Source organism: Microcebus murinus, chromosome 16 (assembly GCF_040939455.1).
Source record: "Microcebus murinus isolate Inina chromosome 16, M.murinus_Inina_mat1.0, whole genome shotgun sequence".
NCBI lineage: Eukaryota > Metazoa > Chordata > Mammalia > Primates > Cheirogaleidae > Microcebus > Microcebus murinus.
Genome location: NC_134119.1, coordinates 48,409,261 through 48,425,311, shown reverse-complemented (window position 1 = coordinate 48,425,311; position 16,051 = coordinate 48,409,261). Strand labels below are relative to the sequence as shown.

The 16,051-nt window shown below is 61.1% G+C and overlaps 1 protein-coding gene across 1 annotated transcript; it reads left to right on the top strand.

Annotated features, from left to right (window-relative positions):
• The first annotated feature begins 12,202 nt into the window (after window positions 1-12,202).
• Window positions 12,203-14,341, top strand: ADRA2C (adrenoceptor alpha 2C). The gene has a single exon (XM_012744798.3). It carries the CDS (start codon window positions 12,425-12,427, stop codon window positions 13,820-13,822), a length of 1,398 nt encoding a protein of 465 aa, XP_012600252.3. The 5' UTR covers window positions 12,203-12,424; the 3' UTR covers window positions 13,823-14,341.
• The last annotated feature ends 1,710 nt before the right edge of the window (window positions 14,342-16,051 follow it).

Here is a 16,051-nt window from a genome sequence, read left to right as displayed (position 1 = left end):
CAAGGAGGGCACTGGGGAAGAAAGACCCCCCTCCCCACACCTCGAACCTCTGCCAGAGCCTTGCCATTGGCCCACGGTCCATGGAGATCACCCCAGGTCACAGTTTGGACCTGAGGGTGGGTGGAGAGTGACCAGGACAAGCAGAGCTGGGTGGTTTCCCGAGGACTGACTGCTTGGGCAGGAGAGTGACATCCACCAGCCGAGACTGGCAGCAGCCTTGGGGCCGACCCAGGACCGTGTGTGAGAACCGGGGTGCAAGCGAGTCCCAGGCGCAAGGGGGGCCGGGAACCGAGCAGCAGGTGAGAGACAGTGAGCCAAAGAAGCCAGATGGGCTTGGCAAGGCTGTCCCTGTCCCCTCTTGCCCTAGCCCAGGGTAGCCCCTGCCTGCACCTCCGTCCCCTGGAACAGGTGACAATGCTGAGGCCAGGCAAACGCTGACTGGTAGGATTCCTGCGACATTTGGGCTCCCTCCAATGTCAGTGGCCTCTCACTGTGGCCTCAGGCCACGGGCAGGAAATTTCTGAGGCAGGAGGGGATGGCCTGAACATGCACAGCCCCAAACCCACCCAGAATGAGCAGGACTGGGGATGCCCACCCCCCGCCTCGGCACAGGGAGGGCGTCGGCGGCGGCTTCCCTCTGTGCTTCTCCTGCTCAACCTGCATCAGCTGTTCCTGATGATCCCTAGGTGCCCTAGGTGCTCAGGGGGTGTAGGAGGGCTTCCTGGAGGAGGCTGAGCTGCTCTTGGGGGATGAGGAAGAGTGTGCACGAAGGTCTAGTGGGACAGGTGCCCTGCGCAGAGGTACCCACGCCGGAAGGCATGGAGGGGCGGGGATGCGAGTGCAGAAAAGCAGAGTCCCTGCTGCTCCTGGCAGGGTGCCCGCAAGGCAGGGAGGGTATGGAGGGCACAGGCTCCTGCACACTGCAGGGCAGCGCTGGGCTGGGCTCGGTGGCGGAAGGTGTGTGGGGAGATTCCCCCGGACCAGGCCTGCACTAGGGGGAAGGGGAGTTGACATCCAAGTCTCCTGGGGACATAGTCATGGTCCTCCTGTCCCCAGAGCCTAGACCTTGGGACCAGAGTGGAGGGTGGGGCCCCCGGCAGGTTGCCCCTCCGGGATACCAGCTGGCCTTGCAACCACAGAGCACTGAGGCTTTACATTTCCAGAAGGCACCTGGACTTCACTCTCTGCATGGCACAGGGCCGGGATGGCCAAACTCAGTCCTCAGAGGGGCTTCCTGGATCTGGCACTGGGAGGCGCGTCTCCTTGGTAATGAAGAGGAAGGATTTGCCTCCTCGGGGATTCATATATATGTATTTTCTGCTATAATTGAAACAATATCTGGAGTGAGGCATCTAATTACTGCTCTCTTTCCTAGAAATTGAACGATAACATGTCCTGTCGATACAAACCTTTTGTTAAAGTCAAACACGGTTTCCCAGGGCAATTCCGACTAATGCTGCTTCGGCAGAAAGCACTCTGCTTTTAAATAGTTTCTCCAAATATAATGCCAGAGCCCGTGCTACCTGCTAGTCTTTTGTTCCAGCTCCATTTCAAAAGTACCTTTGTGATCCTGCGTTCCTGCATAACAATAGCTTATAATTCATGCTCACTTGAAGAAGATCCTACCTAATTAGACTTTTTAGAGCTGGGAGGGCCTGGAGAGAAATCAGAGCCAACCCACTCATTTGTCAGAAGATAAACTGAGTCCGGGTGTGACAACGTGCCAAAGGTCACAGAGCATCACATTAAGTGAGACCTGGGAGTTCAGGAGCTGGAGAGAGGGAGGCGTGGACAGCGTGGAGCCACAGCCCACGGTCTGGGCTCCAATCCCGGCTGTGTGTTCCTGTCACTCCAGCCCTGGCCCACCTCTAAGGGCTGTCAAACCAAAGGAAGCCAGCCTGTCCCCAGGAGCTCTGCATTTTGCAGCTTGCCCCCAGGCCTTCGTCTGTTTAGGCTCTGGGAGTCCATCTGGGTCACTGATGTCCCTCCAGGTCCCAGACAGTGCCCAACACACACACACACACACACACACACACACACACACACACACACACACACATGCTTGTCAGGTCGGTGGAGAGGATGGGCATGTCCGTCAGTGGCAGCTTGGTGTGCACCTGTTAAGCAGCATCTGTTTTTGGAGCCTCTCCTGTCCCCAGCAAATCCGAGGTGGGGCTCAAAGTGACAGAGATTCTCTCATGGCTCCGGAGGCCAGAGGTCTGAAGTTGAGGTGTCATCAGGGCTGGGTTCCCTCGAAGGCTCCAGGGAAGGACCTCCCCGGCTCGAGGTGCTCCTGGCATGGCTGCATCACACCAACCTCTGCCTCGTCCCCTCCTCTTGTAGTGGGGGCCCCGTCGTACTGACTTGGGGCCCACCTGGCCCAGCATCACCTCATTTAACTTGATCACATCTGGAAAGACCCTGTTTCTACATGAGGTCACGTCACAGGTCCTGGGGGTAGGACATGCACGTATTTTCTTTGGAGGGAGCACAGTTCAACCCGTAACAGCCACACAGCTTTCTCTCTCGTGTTTTCTTAATTAGTTCCCATCAGTAAAATTAGGACAATTCACATGAAAATCCAGATCCCTGTCTTTCCCAGCCCAGCCCACCCACCCTCCTCCTGCCTGGGTGTGGGGACACCATTTCAGCTCCTAGATCCAGCCCCAAGGTTCTCAACTGGGAGTGATCCTACTCCCAGGGGACATCTGCCAATATCTGAAGACATTTTTGTTGTCACAGTTGGGGGTGCTCCTGGCATGCAGTGGGCAGAGGCCAGGGACCCTGCTAAACCCTCAATGCACACGACAGCCCAGGACAGAGAACACAGCCCAGATGTCAACAATGGAGAAACTCTGTTTATAGTCGCAGGTATTGACCTTGGAATGTGGCTGCGTATACAAGACTGCATTTCCCAGCTTCCCTTACTGTAGGTGTGGCCACGAGACCAGTCCAGGCCAGCGGGATGTGGCATAAGGGAAGGGTAGCTGCGGGGCCATGGCCTCTGCCTCCCACCGTGCGACTGTGGATCCGATGCCACGGCCAGTGATGGAGCCACCACCGGAGACCTCGCCGTGGGGCTGCCTGCTGGGGATGGCCAAGGAAACTGGCAGGAGACAGGTCATCGGCCCCGCCGGGCTGCTGTGCCAGCCCTGTCTGGACTTTGGTGCGGAGAGAAAGGAACCTGCATCCTGTTCAAGCCAATGGGTCTCATGGTCTTTTTGTCATAGCAGCATCACCTGAACTCTGGACTTAACAACTCCAGATCCCCGTCCAGGCCCATTTCCTCTCGTGACAAATTTTTGGTTTAAATCAGAAATCCCTTCTGGGAAGGGAAAACTCAAGAAGAAAACAGCAGATCTTGCAGAGTTTTGGCTCAAGGCGTCCAGGTTCCAACACAAACATTCCAGAGCTGTGGGCAGTGGTGAGGGTAGCTCGGCCTCCTCCTGGCCTTCCAGAAATTCTTGAGAAGCAGGATGAACACTAGAGGCTGGGGACTTTCCCAAACATGCTAAGGACTCGTCTGCATTTTCTTCTTTAAAAAACTCAAAGCCAAACAAAACAAAATAATGTCTGGACTCCCTCGCTCCAAAGCCCTTGTCTGCTGTGGTCAGAGTCACAAGTCGAGGGCATGAAATTGCTTTTATGTAATTAGCTGGTCCTGCCAGGCACGTTCTCTGGATTCCACCTGGGGGTAACTGGGGTACAGGTATCAGACCTGAGGACGGGGAGGGTGACCCTGAAGGAGCACACGGATGCTGAACGCGTTACAACACATGCGTGGGCACCCCCATCCGTGTGGCGCCGCCTGGCTTTCCACCTGGGCAGGAGAGCAGGCAGTGTCCCTGGCTTCTGTAACCCCTGGCCATGGCTGGGGACAGGATCTGCGTCACTCTGGCCCCTCTGGAGTCCTGCACATACTCGGTGCTCAGTGACTGACAGACAGCAGAGCAGAGAAGAACACGACACAGGTGGCACGTCGGGCTTGGTGCTCTCCAGTGGTCTGGTTTACAGTATTAACTGCACAGCAGAAGTCTGCCGCGAGGAGGGTCCACGCACTCACTCACTGCGCTGGGGTGAAGGGCTGGCCTGTCCCAGTAGGCGTCTGGGGAAACAGCAGCTCCCGGCAATGGGACAAGTATGGTTCATGGGGTCCCCAGGAAGACCACTTTGGGGAGAGAGGCTCCAGCACCAGCCAGTGGCCCACGTGTGACCTTGTCAGGGGGTTGTCATTGTGGAGCTGTCCACTGTGGGCAGTGAGGCCGGACGGGGCAAGACTGAGCTTGGCCCACTCACACAGGCTCCTTAGGGACCTGGGCAGCCACGTCTGCTCCAAAGCCTCCATTTCTCACCTGCAAAGCGGGAATATGAACAGCACCAAAGCCTCGGAGGTGAAGGGGAAACAGCAACACAGGCTTTCACGTCTGCTGAGCATGTGGACACCTCCCTGGAGGTCTCCAGAGAGAGTGGCCCCGGGGTGGGGGCCTGGCCCTGCCTGAGGTGGGCCCGTCAAGTGGAAGGTGCACCGACTGCAGGGTCCCCAGTGCTGTCCAGGCTGGGGCAGGAGCCCCTCCCCGGGAATCTCCTCTTTTCACTCCCAAGCCAGCGTGGGCACCCTCGGGCTCCTGTGGCCACAGGCTGCACGAGCCTGGCTCCCTGTGCCCCCGAGCCCAGCACGGGGCTGGCACAGATGGCACCGGAACTGCATGTGCAGTCTGGAAAGAATCGGAGACGAAGTGGGCAGTGGGCTCCTGTCTCCTGGGCTGTGCACCCGAAGCTGGGAAGAGCCTGAGGGACATAGCAAAGTGGGCTCAGACGTCAGCTGGGATCAGATATGGGATGATGGTGGTGACAGTGATGAGCTTGCTAAGTGCCAGGAATTATAAGATCTTAGTTCTCTCTATTAAAATTATTTTATTTGCCGAAGTAACTTAAGCTCTTGGAATAAGTCAAACAATACAGAGATACATAAAGACACAGGCGGCGCCAGCACCTCCCTCCCACCCCCACCCCCGCCCACATGCGCCCCCCAGCCAGGTCCCCAGGGCTGACCCGAGCAGGTAGATCCTTGCAGGCACTTGACACGCAGCACCTGTTAGTCCTTCCACCTGCACATCAGGGGGCCAGAGAGGGGCAGCCATTTGCCCAAGGACCGCCGCTCAGCGGTTGGGGCGGGGCAGGCTTTCAGTGGCCTCACCAAGCTCTCCTTGGAGGCCCGGGTTGCCCAGCTGTCCTCTCCTCTCCTGGTGACATGTGTCAGACTGCAGGGACACGGGTCCTGTTCCCCAAATGGCCCGAGACTCCTGGGCAAGTCTGCCCCGCACAGGTCTGAGCAAGCCCGCAGCCTGTACACCGGCCCCCACCTCCCACTTGCATTTGGCAGGGACGGGGCTGCGATGTCCCTCTGTTGGACTCCCCGGCTCCACCTACCCTCCCACACTGCACTCCTGGACTTGTGGAGCTGGAAAGTCCTGCCCCTAAATTCACACGTGGGGAAACTGAGGCTCAGAGAGGGCGGGTGACTTGCCCAATATCACACAATGACTCAACAGCCAAGACAGGACTACGGCAGCGATAGTCCCTCGTGCCCAGAGCCTGCCAGGTTGGGGAGTCCCATCGCACCCACTGTGGCATGCCGTGTTCATCCACCCCCCCAAGCTCCACAGGTGCTGTATGCGTTCCCCACGGCCGCTGTGACACATTGCCACCAATAACACAGACTGTCACAGCTCTGCAGGTCATAAGTGGGAGATGGGTCTGCAGGGATGGCTCCTTCTAGAGGCTCCAGGGGATCCATTACTGGGCGCCTCCAGCCTCTACAGGCTACTGAGTTCCAGGCTTATGGCCCGTCTGCACGTCACTTCAACCTCTGCTTCTGTCATCACAGCTCCTCTGTGATCCTCCTCCTCCTCTTTCACTCACAAGTCACGCTGTGACTGCACTGGACCCACCCCGGTCATCCAGGAGGCCTCCCACTGCAAGGTCCTCACCTTGTCACACCCACAAAGCCCCTTTCGGTAGGCAAGGTCACATAGCCACAGGTGCTGGGGATTAAGACAGGGATATCTTTGGGTGTGGGGGTGGCAGAATGGGACTGGTGACAGCAAACTGTCTAGGACACATTCAGCTGCAAGTTGCAGAACATTCCTCCCCAGAGGAATAAAACAATAAAGCCACTTAGTATCTGTCAGCAGGAGGCAGTCTGGCCAAAGGGTGGCTCTGGTGGGTTTGTGGAAGCTCAGGAATGATGGCATTAGGGACACAGCCTCTTTCTTCCTGTGGTTTTCACCCTCATCCTCGGTGCCTCCTGGTCACATGGCGGCTGCTACAGCTCCAGGACTCACATCCTCAGGTGTGCACAACCAACAGGGGAGGCAGTGGGCCTCACTGCATGTTTCTCGCTTGTCCTCTGGGGGCCTCCCTCCCACACCACCCTGCGAGGAGCAGCTGTGGGCTCAGAGCTCTGCAGACGGCATTTTGGGGAGTCTGCACACGGCTAATGAGGCCCACAAAAGACAGGCGGCTTCCCAGGGGTCACATGGGGCAAATCCGGTCGGCCTGACTCCAGAGCCTAGGTCGCAGGCCCGCGGAGCGTCTTCCCTAGGCTAGGGCCCAGGAGCGTGGGATGGCCAGAGGCCAGGTCTTCCAGCACCGCCCCTGCCCTCGTTGCCTCTGTGCCTCCAGGGCACAGAGGGTGCCCTGCTCCGTCTGTGGAGTGAATGAATGACTGAATGAATGAAGGGCTCTGGGTTGAGGCCTGACCTTGGAGCGCCTTGAATGCCAGGATCAGGGGCCTGTGGGCAGCAGCTGAGGCCAGCAGGGAATGGGGAGGGGAGGGCTGGCTGGAGGCTGGGGCAGGCTGCAGCCAGGGCAGAAGGGCCAGGCAGGGACCAGCTGGAGACCCTGTGGCAGCCCACGGTGGTGGGGGGTGGGGGCGTCTGCGCTTGAACCCAGCAGGCCCCAGGCTGAGGTACACAGCCGGCGCTCAATAAGACATGCTGACCCACTGCTTTAGTCTATTACACTCATTGCAAATCAAAGCCAGTCCCCGAAGCAGTCCCTGAGAACGCGGCTGTGCCAGACCCACCCTGCGGATCGATCCGCCGGCTCTGCCCGTGGGCGGTGGGGACAGCCGTGGCCAGCAGGCCCTGCCTCGTCCTGACAAGACAAACCAGTCTCTGGAATTCTTCATGGAGAGGAAGGGAGGAAGCAAGCTGCATTTTTTCCCTACCTCGTCTTTAAAAATGAAATTTCAAATAAACATTGAGGAAAAAATCCTCAGCTCGGCTTGAGGGAGAAAACGCATCCTCTCGGCCTTGAGACAAGAAAACTGGCGGGCTTCCCTCAGGTCTCCCCACCTCCGGGCTCTTCCCCTCCCCTGCGGGCACTGACCAACCAGGGCAGAGGGGCAGGCCTGGCACAACGCCCACCACAGGGCTCACAGCCGAGTGGGGCGGAGGGAGGGCGCTCGGAGCTGGCAGGGGCTCAGAACCATCAGGCCAAGACCCCTTTCACAGACAGGAAACACTGAGGCCCAGAAAGCCAGGGGCTCACCTGCTGGTCTGAGCAGAGGCTTAAAGCCACATCGGATGACCCCAAACTCCACCGAACTGAGGCAGAAAGGGCACCCTGTGCTCTCCCAGGCCCACCCACGCTCAGCACCTGGCAGGTGCCCAGCATGGCCGAGGAGGTGTGGACCGTCTCAAGGCTGCCTGCAGAGGCATATAGGCTTCTGCTGAGCCCTGCAGGGAGCTGGGAGCCGGCCTTGAGCCAGGCAGTGGGGACAGACAGAGCCCCTTCTCAAGAGCTCACAGCCGACACACATAGTCACTGACAACGGCCATGCCCTGCAGGGCATGCCAGCCAGCAAAGGAAGCCAAGGCCCAGCTGGGAGATCAGGGAGGCTTCCTGGAGGAGGAACCTCATGTGACAAGTCTTGAAAGAGCCCCAGGAAGACGGGGCAAAGGCTGGGCAGACCATGAGGTCTGTGCCAAGGCCCAGGGCCCACACAAGGTCGTGACAAATGGCCTCACGGCTTGGAGGGAAGGGCTGAAGAGCTGTCTGCAAGGGCCCGGTAGATGTTGGCAGACTGGGAGGTGAGACAGAACCCAGCCTCATTCCCAGAAAGGCCTGCAGTGGGGCCCCAGAAATACATTCCCGCCGCAGCCTGGGAGGGTGAGCAAGGCCTTGGGTACCTGTGCACATGTATCTGTGTGCATCCACACACGTGAACCCATGTGTGCATGTGCATGATTGGGTGTGTGTATGGAGACAGGTATGTGCAGAGATGTGCACACACATGTGTGTACATGTCCATTTGTATGTGCATGGATACATTGTATGCCCAAGCATGGGTATGCATGCACATATTTATGCACAGCATGTGAACATAACTGTGTGCACAGTGTGTTGTGTGTGCATATGTATGGATATATGTGCACCCTCTATATGTGCATGTTAGTGTGCACATATATATGTGTATGCATGTGCAGAGTGCAAGGACAGGTGCAATACATGGGCATGTATGCACGTGTGTGAACATGTGTATGTGTATACATGTGTATACACTATCTGCATGCATCCATAAGTGTGTGGATGCACTGTATAACAGATATGGTATGTGTGTACAATGTGTGCATACATAGCATGTGTGGATGGGTTCATACACTGTATGTATGTGTGCATATGATTGCAAAAACATACATCTGTGCATGAACAGCTGTGTGTGCATGCACACAGACATGTGGATAGGTGTATGTGTATGGATGTTTGTGCTTGCATGTACATAGATGTGCACCCAGGTACTGTGGGTACATATGCATGTGGACACTGTGCATGTGTGTGCAGGGAGGTCACTGAAGGAGACAGACAAGCTCCTCTCATCCCGAGCTGAGGCTGCTCGTGAAGCTGAGTGCCCCATCCCAGGCATGCACCCAGAGGAGTGCACCCAAACCCCTTCTCATGGGTAGCCCACCAGCTCTCTCTGGCAGAGCAGCCAGGAACCAGTACCTAGCGCCCCATGGCTGCATGGTCCTGCCTGGACCACCCTGCCCTCTGGGCCTCGCTTATCATGGACGAGAAAGTGCAAGTGCACCTCCGCAGCCCCAGGATGCTCCTCCCCAAGTGGTTTTCCTTCTGAAATGTATCCACACTGTCCCCAATGTGCCTCCACGAGCGTGTGTACACACACTGCCCCCATGGCCCCATCACTGTAGCCTGACTCCCTGTAGCGCCCTCCTGCATCACCCCTCCTGGTCATGCCCAGCCTGGGCCTGGACACCAGCCACTCGTGGGGACAGGCAGTCTTTCTGGGCGCACACTGTTCTGCTTGTTACTGGACAATCTGGAGTGGTCTGCCAAGTCTAGAGTAAGAGACCTCTCCAGCTCCCTTGCGAATCGCTGCAATCCCTGGGATCTCCAGGGGCCTGTGTAGGGTACAGTCCCTAAGCACAGTCCAGACACCGCTGTTGCTAAGGACCAGGACGCCCAGCTCACCTCGCTGCCTGGCTTCATGTCCGGAAGTTGACCCTTCTGCCCCTCCCAGGTTATGCCAGGTGTTGCCAGAGGCACCATGTCAACATGCTGGCTGTCATCCCCAAGGGCCCGGGCCACTCACAGGCCAGGCCCTCCAGATGCCCTCTCCTGGCCTGAGAGCTGCTCCTGGTCAGTGGTATGGCTTGTCCAGCTCAGGGCCCCAGGCACTCTGTCCCTTTTTTCCTCCAAATTCGAGTGCCTAAGCTGCAGTCGCTGTGAACATGTGAGACTGTCAATGGAGCCAGGATCCTGGATGGATGGTCCCCACACCCGTGCATCCCCCAGAGCACTTCTCGCAAGATGACAGCCCCTTCAGGTGTGGGGGAGGCCCACGTGGCTGGCAGCTGCTGGGGGAGAAAGAGCTTCCAAACCTGCATGTGACCATCTGAGCAACACCACTGCCCTGGCCCCACACACCTCCAGGACAAAGCCCACCCTATCCTGGGGAGCACGGCCTACTGGGCCTCTCCTCTCCTCATAACTCCTCCTCATTCTCCGAGCACAGCTTGGTCACCTCCTCTGGGAAGCCTTCTTTGACAACTCCAATTGAAGGAAGAACCCCTGAGCACGGAGTGCCGTCGGTGCACACATCTCAGTGGGTGGCACTGCCTGCCCCAGACCATGAGTGCCTCCAGGCCAGGCCCCTCTCTCTCTGCACACAGCAGAGGGCCCAATAGAGACAAGGGTCTTCCCTGCAAAGTGCACCCGCAGGTGCAAGTGATCCTTGGCACCTTTTGGGCCTCCAGGACCAGGAGGGCCTTTAGCAAGGATGGCAAATGCCCAACCTCTCTGGGTCACACACCTCTCCCATGACAGCCATGGCCTCTGCTCCCCCAAGGGCACCCTTACTGGGCAGACCCATTATCTAGAATGTTTGGTTTCTGCCTAGTCCTGGCTCAATCCCCCCTGCACCCCCATAGCCTCTGCTGGTGACAAATGGGGTGCACAAGGAGGCTCCGCTGCACAGCGGCGTCTGCTGGGACGGCAGCACTCCTCTTGTAAGGCTGCCCAGCCTGAGAGAATGTTCTAGGCTCAGGAGTTCAAAAAGAAGCTGCCCCAAACCATGGACATTTCTAGGCATCACCGGTGGGGGCACAGAGTTGCTCCAACCCTTAGGAGATGACCTTCTTGGCACCTAGGAACCATCTCCCAGAGCTTCCCCCTCTCTCTGCCGTTGGCCCCAGTTGGGGTGTGTTTCTGAATTGCAGGAAGGAAGGGGATCACCCCTTTAGTCCCAGCAGAGAAGTGTCAGACCTGGGAACTCCAACTTTCCCGCTTGGGCCACCTCCTCCCCAGGCATCTGTCTCACCCACCTCCCCTAGGCGTCTGTCTCAGGCGGCCCGGAGGCGGACACCAGCACCCAACATGGGCCGAGAGTGACAGTGCGCATCTGCGGAATGGATGCACAGGGACACAAGGCAGGGGAAGCGGGGTGACCTCTATAGCTGCTCTCCTGAGCCCACCCACACAAAACAGCCACTCATCCATGCAGTTCAGTCTGGGTGTCTGTCGGAGGTGGTAATTTTGAACAGCCCTCCATCCTTTAAAAGCAGGGCCTCAGCGCATAAGAATTAAACTTCAATAACTGCCAACATGGGCGCAGAGCTTGGGAGCCTGCCCAGGGCTTCCACAGGCACCGCCGTTATGATTCATGCTCCAGCAGCGCTGGGGAGGGGGCAGAGGAGGGAACTGAGGCCGGCGTGCGTGGGGAGAAGGCTCTGCCGGGGAGCACCGACCGGGATTTGAGCCTGACCCCACGCTCAGCAGGACCAGCGAGCACCTGGGCAGTGTCGCGCCCTCCCCAGACCGCTACAGGCTGGCTCTCCAATCAGGCAGTGGACCCCGAACCGGCCAGGGCCGCGCGCGCCTGTGCGCGCCACTGCGCGTATCCCGTGCCAGGGGAGGTGAAGGAGGCTCCAGTCTTAGAAAGAGCAGGCTCTGGAACTCACCGCCCAGGCCCGCCAGCGCCCAGCCCCGTCCCGCAAGCTGCAGAGGGCCCTGGAGGGGGCGCCCTCGCCGAGCCACCACGGCCTCCTCCCCGAGCCGCGCCTGCAGGTTCGCCGAGGCGTCCACGGGCTCCGACTCCCAGCCAGCTCCCCGAGGGCGGGCGGGCGGCGCGGGCCTGCCCTGCGCCCCGCCCCGCCCCGCGCGCCCTCCCCGCTGCGCAACTCGACCCAAGTTGGCAGCCCAGCCCCGCGGCGGCGGCACTCGCGCCCAGCGCAGGGCGGAGGGGGCGGCGGCGGCGCGGCACCGGCGAGCGAAGCAGGCGCGGCTGGCGAGGCGGCGCCCGTGCGGGAGCCCTGGGAGGAGGACTCGCGGCGGCGCCAGCGCCCGGCCCGGGAAAGTAAAGTTGGAGCCGCAGGGTGTGCGCGGGCGCGGGGGCCCAGAGGAGCGGCGGCCGGAGCCCCGGCGCGCGGAGTCCTAGCCGGCCGGATGGGAGGCGGAGCGCCCGGGCCGCCGCCGCCGCCGCCCGCAGCCTGCGCCCGAGCCGGGCGCTGGGGCCGCGGGGCCGCTCTGGCACACCCGCTCCGGCGCCGCGGCGCCGTGGGCTCGCGGCCGGGGCGCTCCCCGTGAGCGGGGCCGAGGGCGGGGCCGCGCGAGGACCCCGGGACCTGCCCCCTCCCCCCGCCGCCGCGTCGCCGCTCGCTCCGGGCGCCTCCTGCTCTGCACTTACGCGCTCGGCAGCTGCGGGGAGCCCGGCAGCCAAGCTCTCCGGCGCGCCGCCCGCCGAGCCACCACGGCCGAGGGCCGGCTGTGGGGCGCCGTGGTCCCTGGCGGGCGCGCCCAAAGAGCAGGCGGCGATGCGGGCGCCGACCCGGGCTGCGGGGCGCCCAAGCTGCCGCGGCTGCGCCCCGGTTCCAGGAGGGACCGCGTAGCTCGCGGGAGGACCATGGCGTCCCCGGCGCTGGCGGCGGCGCTGGCGGCGGCTGCGGCGGCGGCGGGCCCCAATGTGAGCGGCGCCGGCGAGGGGGGCAGCGGCGGGGGCGCCAACGCCTCAGGGGCTACCTGGGGGCCGCCGCCCGGCCAGTACTCGGCGGGCGCCGTGGCGGGGCTGGCGGCCGTGGTGGGCTTCCTCATCGTCTTCACCGTGGTGGGCAACGTGCTGGTGGTGATTGCCGTGCTGACTAGCCGGGCGCTGCGCGCGCCACAGAACCTCTTCTTGGTGTCGCTGGCCTCGGCTGACATCCTGGTGGCCACACTGGTCATGCCCTTCTCGCTGGCCAACGAGCTCATGGCCTACTGGTACTTTGGGCAGGTGTGGTGCGGTGTGTACCTGGCGCTCGATGTGCTCTTCTGCACCTCGTCCATCGTGCACCTGTGCGCCATCAGCCTGGACCGCTACTGGTCTGTGACGCAGGCCGTCGAGTACAACCTGAAGCGCACGCCGCGCCGCGTCAAGGCCACCATCGTGGCAGTGTGGCTCATCTCGGCGGTCATCTCCTTCCCGCCGCTCGTCTCGCTCTACCGCCAGCCCGACGGCGCCGCCTATCCGCAGTGCGGCCTCAACGACGAGACCTGGTACATCCTGTCCTCCTGCATCGGCTCCTTCTTCGCGCCCTGCCTCATCATGGGCCTGGTCTACGCGCGCATCTACCGTGTGGCCAAGCTGCGCACGCGCACGCTCAGCGAGAAGCGCGCTCCCGCGGGCCCCGACGGCGCGTCTCCGACCACGGAGAACGGGCTGGGCGCGGCGACGGGCGCGGGCGAGAACGGGCACTGCGCGCCCCCGCGCGCCGACGTGGAGCCGGACGAAAGCAGCGCGGCGGCCGAGAGGCGGCGGCGCCGGGGCGCGCTGCGGCGGGGCGGGCGGCGGCGCGCGGGCGCCGAGGGGGGCGCGGGCGGCGCCGACGGGCCGGGACCGGGGCCAGCGGCAGGGGCAACCGAGCCGGGGGCGCTGGCGGCCGCCAGGTCCCCGGGGCCGGGTGGGCGCCTGTCGCGCGCCAGCTCGCGCTCCGTCGAGTTCTTCCTGTCGCGCCGGCGCCGGGCGCGCAGCAGCGTGTGCCGCCGCAAGGTGGCCCAGGCGCGCGAGAAGCGCTTCACCTTCGTGCTGGCCGTGGTCATGGGTGTGTTCGTGCTCTGCTGGTTCCCCTTCTTCTTCAGCTACAGCCTGTACGGCATCTGCCGCGAGGCCTGCCAGGTGCCTGGCCCGCTCTTCAAGTTCTTCTTCTGGATCGGCTACTGCAACAGTTCGCTCAACCCGGTCATCTACACCGTCTTCAACCAGGACTTCCGGCGCTCCTTCAAGCACATCCTCTTCCGACGGAGGAGAAGGGGCTTTAGGCAGTGACCTGTGCCCCCTCGCCCAGCGATCCTGGCCGCTCCAAGCAGTGGTTGGGCGGAGCAGGTGGCAGGCAGAGCAGCTTACCCAGAGACCCTGGATGGATTGGCCTCCGGGGACAGGAGAAGATGTGGCCTGGCCGAGAGACATCTGGGCTTCCCGGGAGGGGGTAGGAGAAAGGGGGACAGACCCCTTTGCCTTCCCGCCTCAGCAAGGGGCTGCTTCTAGGGCTCCAGCCTGGATCCAGCCCTGGGCCCAGCGGAGGTGTGGCTGTGAGGTCAGGCTGTTAGACTGCAGTGGTGGTCGCAGCCCCCCAAGTGGGTAAGAAAGGAGCCTCCCCCGACAGGCACCACCACCCCGCACCATCTGAGCAAGGGCTGACTTCCCCAGGACCTGTCAGGGTGGCTGTCTGGGGGCAGGGAGAAAGAGGGCACTTACAGGCTTTGATTACTGAAAGTATTTCAGTGTTTGCCAAAAACGACAGCCAAAACAACCAAACTATTTTCTAAATAAACCTTTGTAATCTACTGTTGGGTGCAGCAGTCAGTCCTTAAGCCTGGGAGTGGGGGTACCTTCCAGACCCTCACCCTGCCTATCCCCCACCCCCACCCCAGGGCCAGACAGAGGGCCTCCAGGTCCGAGCTGCCCTCTTGCATGAGAAGGAGGTCTTTTTTGTTAAAGCTAAATGCTTTATATACGTGTGGAATATATATTCAAAATTCTTGTGCTGTAAGTGGCTAAGAGGCAAAAAGAATCTAGAACACCCAAGCTGACTCCAACTTTAGATCCTGGAGGGCTGTCCTCCTTGCATTCCCATCCTGTCCCTCCCCCTGGCCTCCAGAGCCAGGGTGGGGGGCTCCCAGTGGCCTTGGGCCAGTCCTCTGGGCTCTGCACGGCTTGTGTGTGGAGATGGGGTGGGATGAGGCCAAGGCAAGCCCCACACCGTTATTCCAGACTAGAGGCCTTGGCCTGCCCAGCTGGCCACAGTGAGGTTGAACAGCCCCCAGTTTCTTGCTTCTAAACTACACTGGGGAGGTTGTTGAGGCCCGAATGCCATAGGCATGGGAAAGCCTTCAGTGGCAAGGAGGGGCCTGGAGGCTGCCTGCTCCCCCAGCACCCTCAGGGGCTCCCCCCAGCCCTCACCCCCAGCCGAGTGTGCACGCTCGGCCCACACTGAGGTTTGAGGAGGGGTGACTGGAAGGGGAGCACAACAGTGAAGTAGGCCAGGACCCCACAGACTTCTAGTCCCTGCTGCAGAGCCGGGAAGCTCCTGGGACGGGGTGAGGGACCACAACAGGACCAGGTGTAGCAAGGGCGAGGTGGAGCCCCCAACACACAGACATGTTTGAGCTCAGTGGGCTGGAGGGGGCTCCCTATTGGAGAAATCCAGACCTCCCCACTCCGGGGCTTCCCTGGGTGTCCCCTTCCCCTCCCAGGCCCTGCCTGCCCAGCCCAGCCCAGCCCGATGACTTCTGGATCTGCACCTATCTCTCCTTGGCCTGGGTGGCCCAGGGTCCGTCCTGAGGAGGGCTCAGCCCTGGGTCCTGCCTTTCTTCCCCAAGCCACTGTCCCCCAAGTCTGGCACCAGAACAGGCCTCTTTCTGGTCTGACTTGCCAGGGCTGTTCCTTAGAGAAGCCCCCCCGCCCCCGTAGCTGCCTGGCTGCATCGCCCCAAGCTATGGATCCTCGGGGTACCCCAACTGGGAAGAGCTATCCAGCCTGGCTCATGGTGGCACTCACACCTGCCGTGTGCTAGGCTCAGACTCAGGTGGGGGAAACTGAGATCAGGGTGGGAAGCGGAGGGGGTGATGGGGTGGAAATGGCCAGCTAAGGCAGAGCAGGACACCCCTGAGCTCCCATCAACAGGCCCAGGCAGAGTCCATAGTCATCAGCCCAGCTCGGCATATGACTGTGGCGCTGGCTCGGACACACGCCTGCTCTCTCGGGGCCTCGGGGCCCCGCCTGTGAAGTGGGGGGTTGCTGGAAGCTCTCTCAGGCCCTGCCAGGCCTGCCAGGGTGTGGTCCAATCTTACAGCGGAATCAGGGGCCACAGGGGCGACCTTGCCTAGGAGATTGCATGGCCTGGCACCCCTGCAAAGCCAGAGGTGCTGGGGAAGCTCCGAGGGTAGCCTCAGGGCCACACGTGGTCACCGCAGCCTTACAAAGAAAATCTCCAGACCCCAGAATTTTCACTCCAGAATCTGCCTCTTATCAAGCTTGAAGGATGGGCCCAGAACT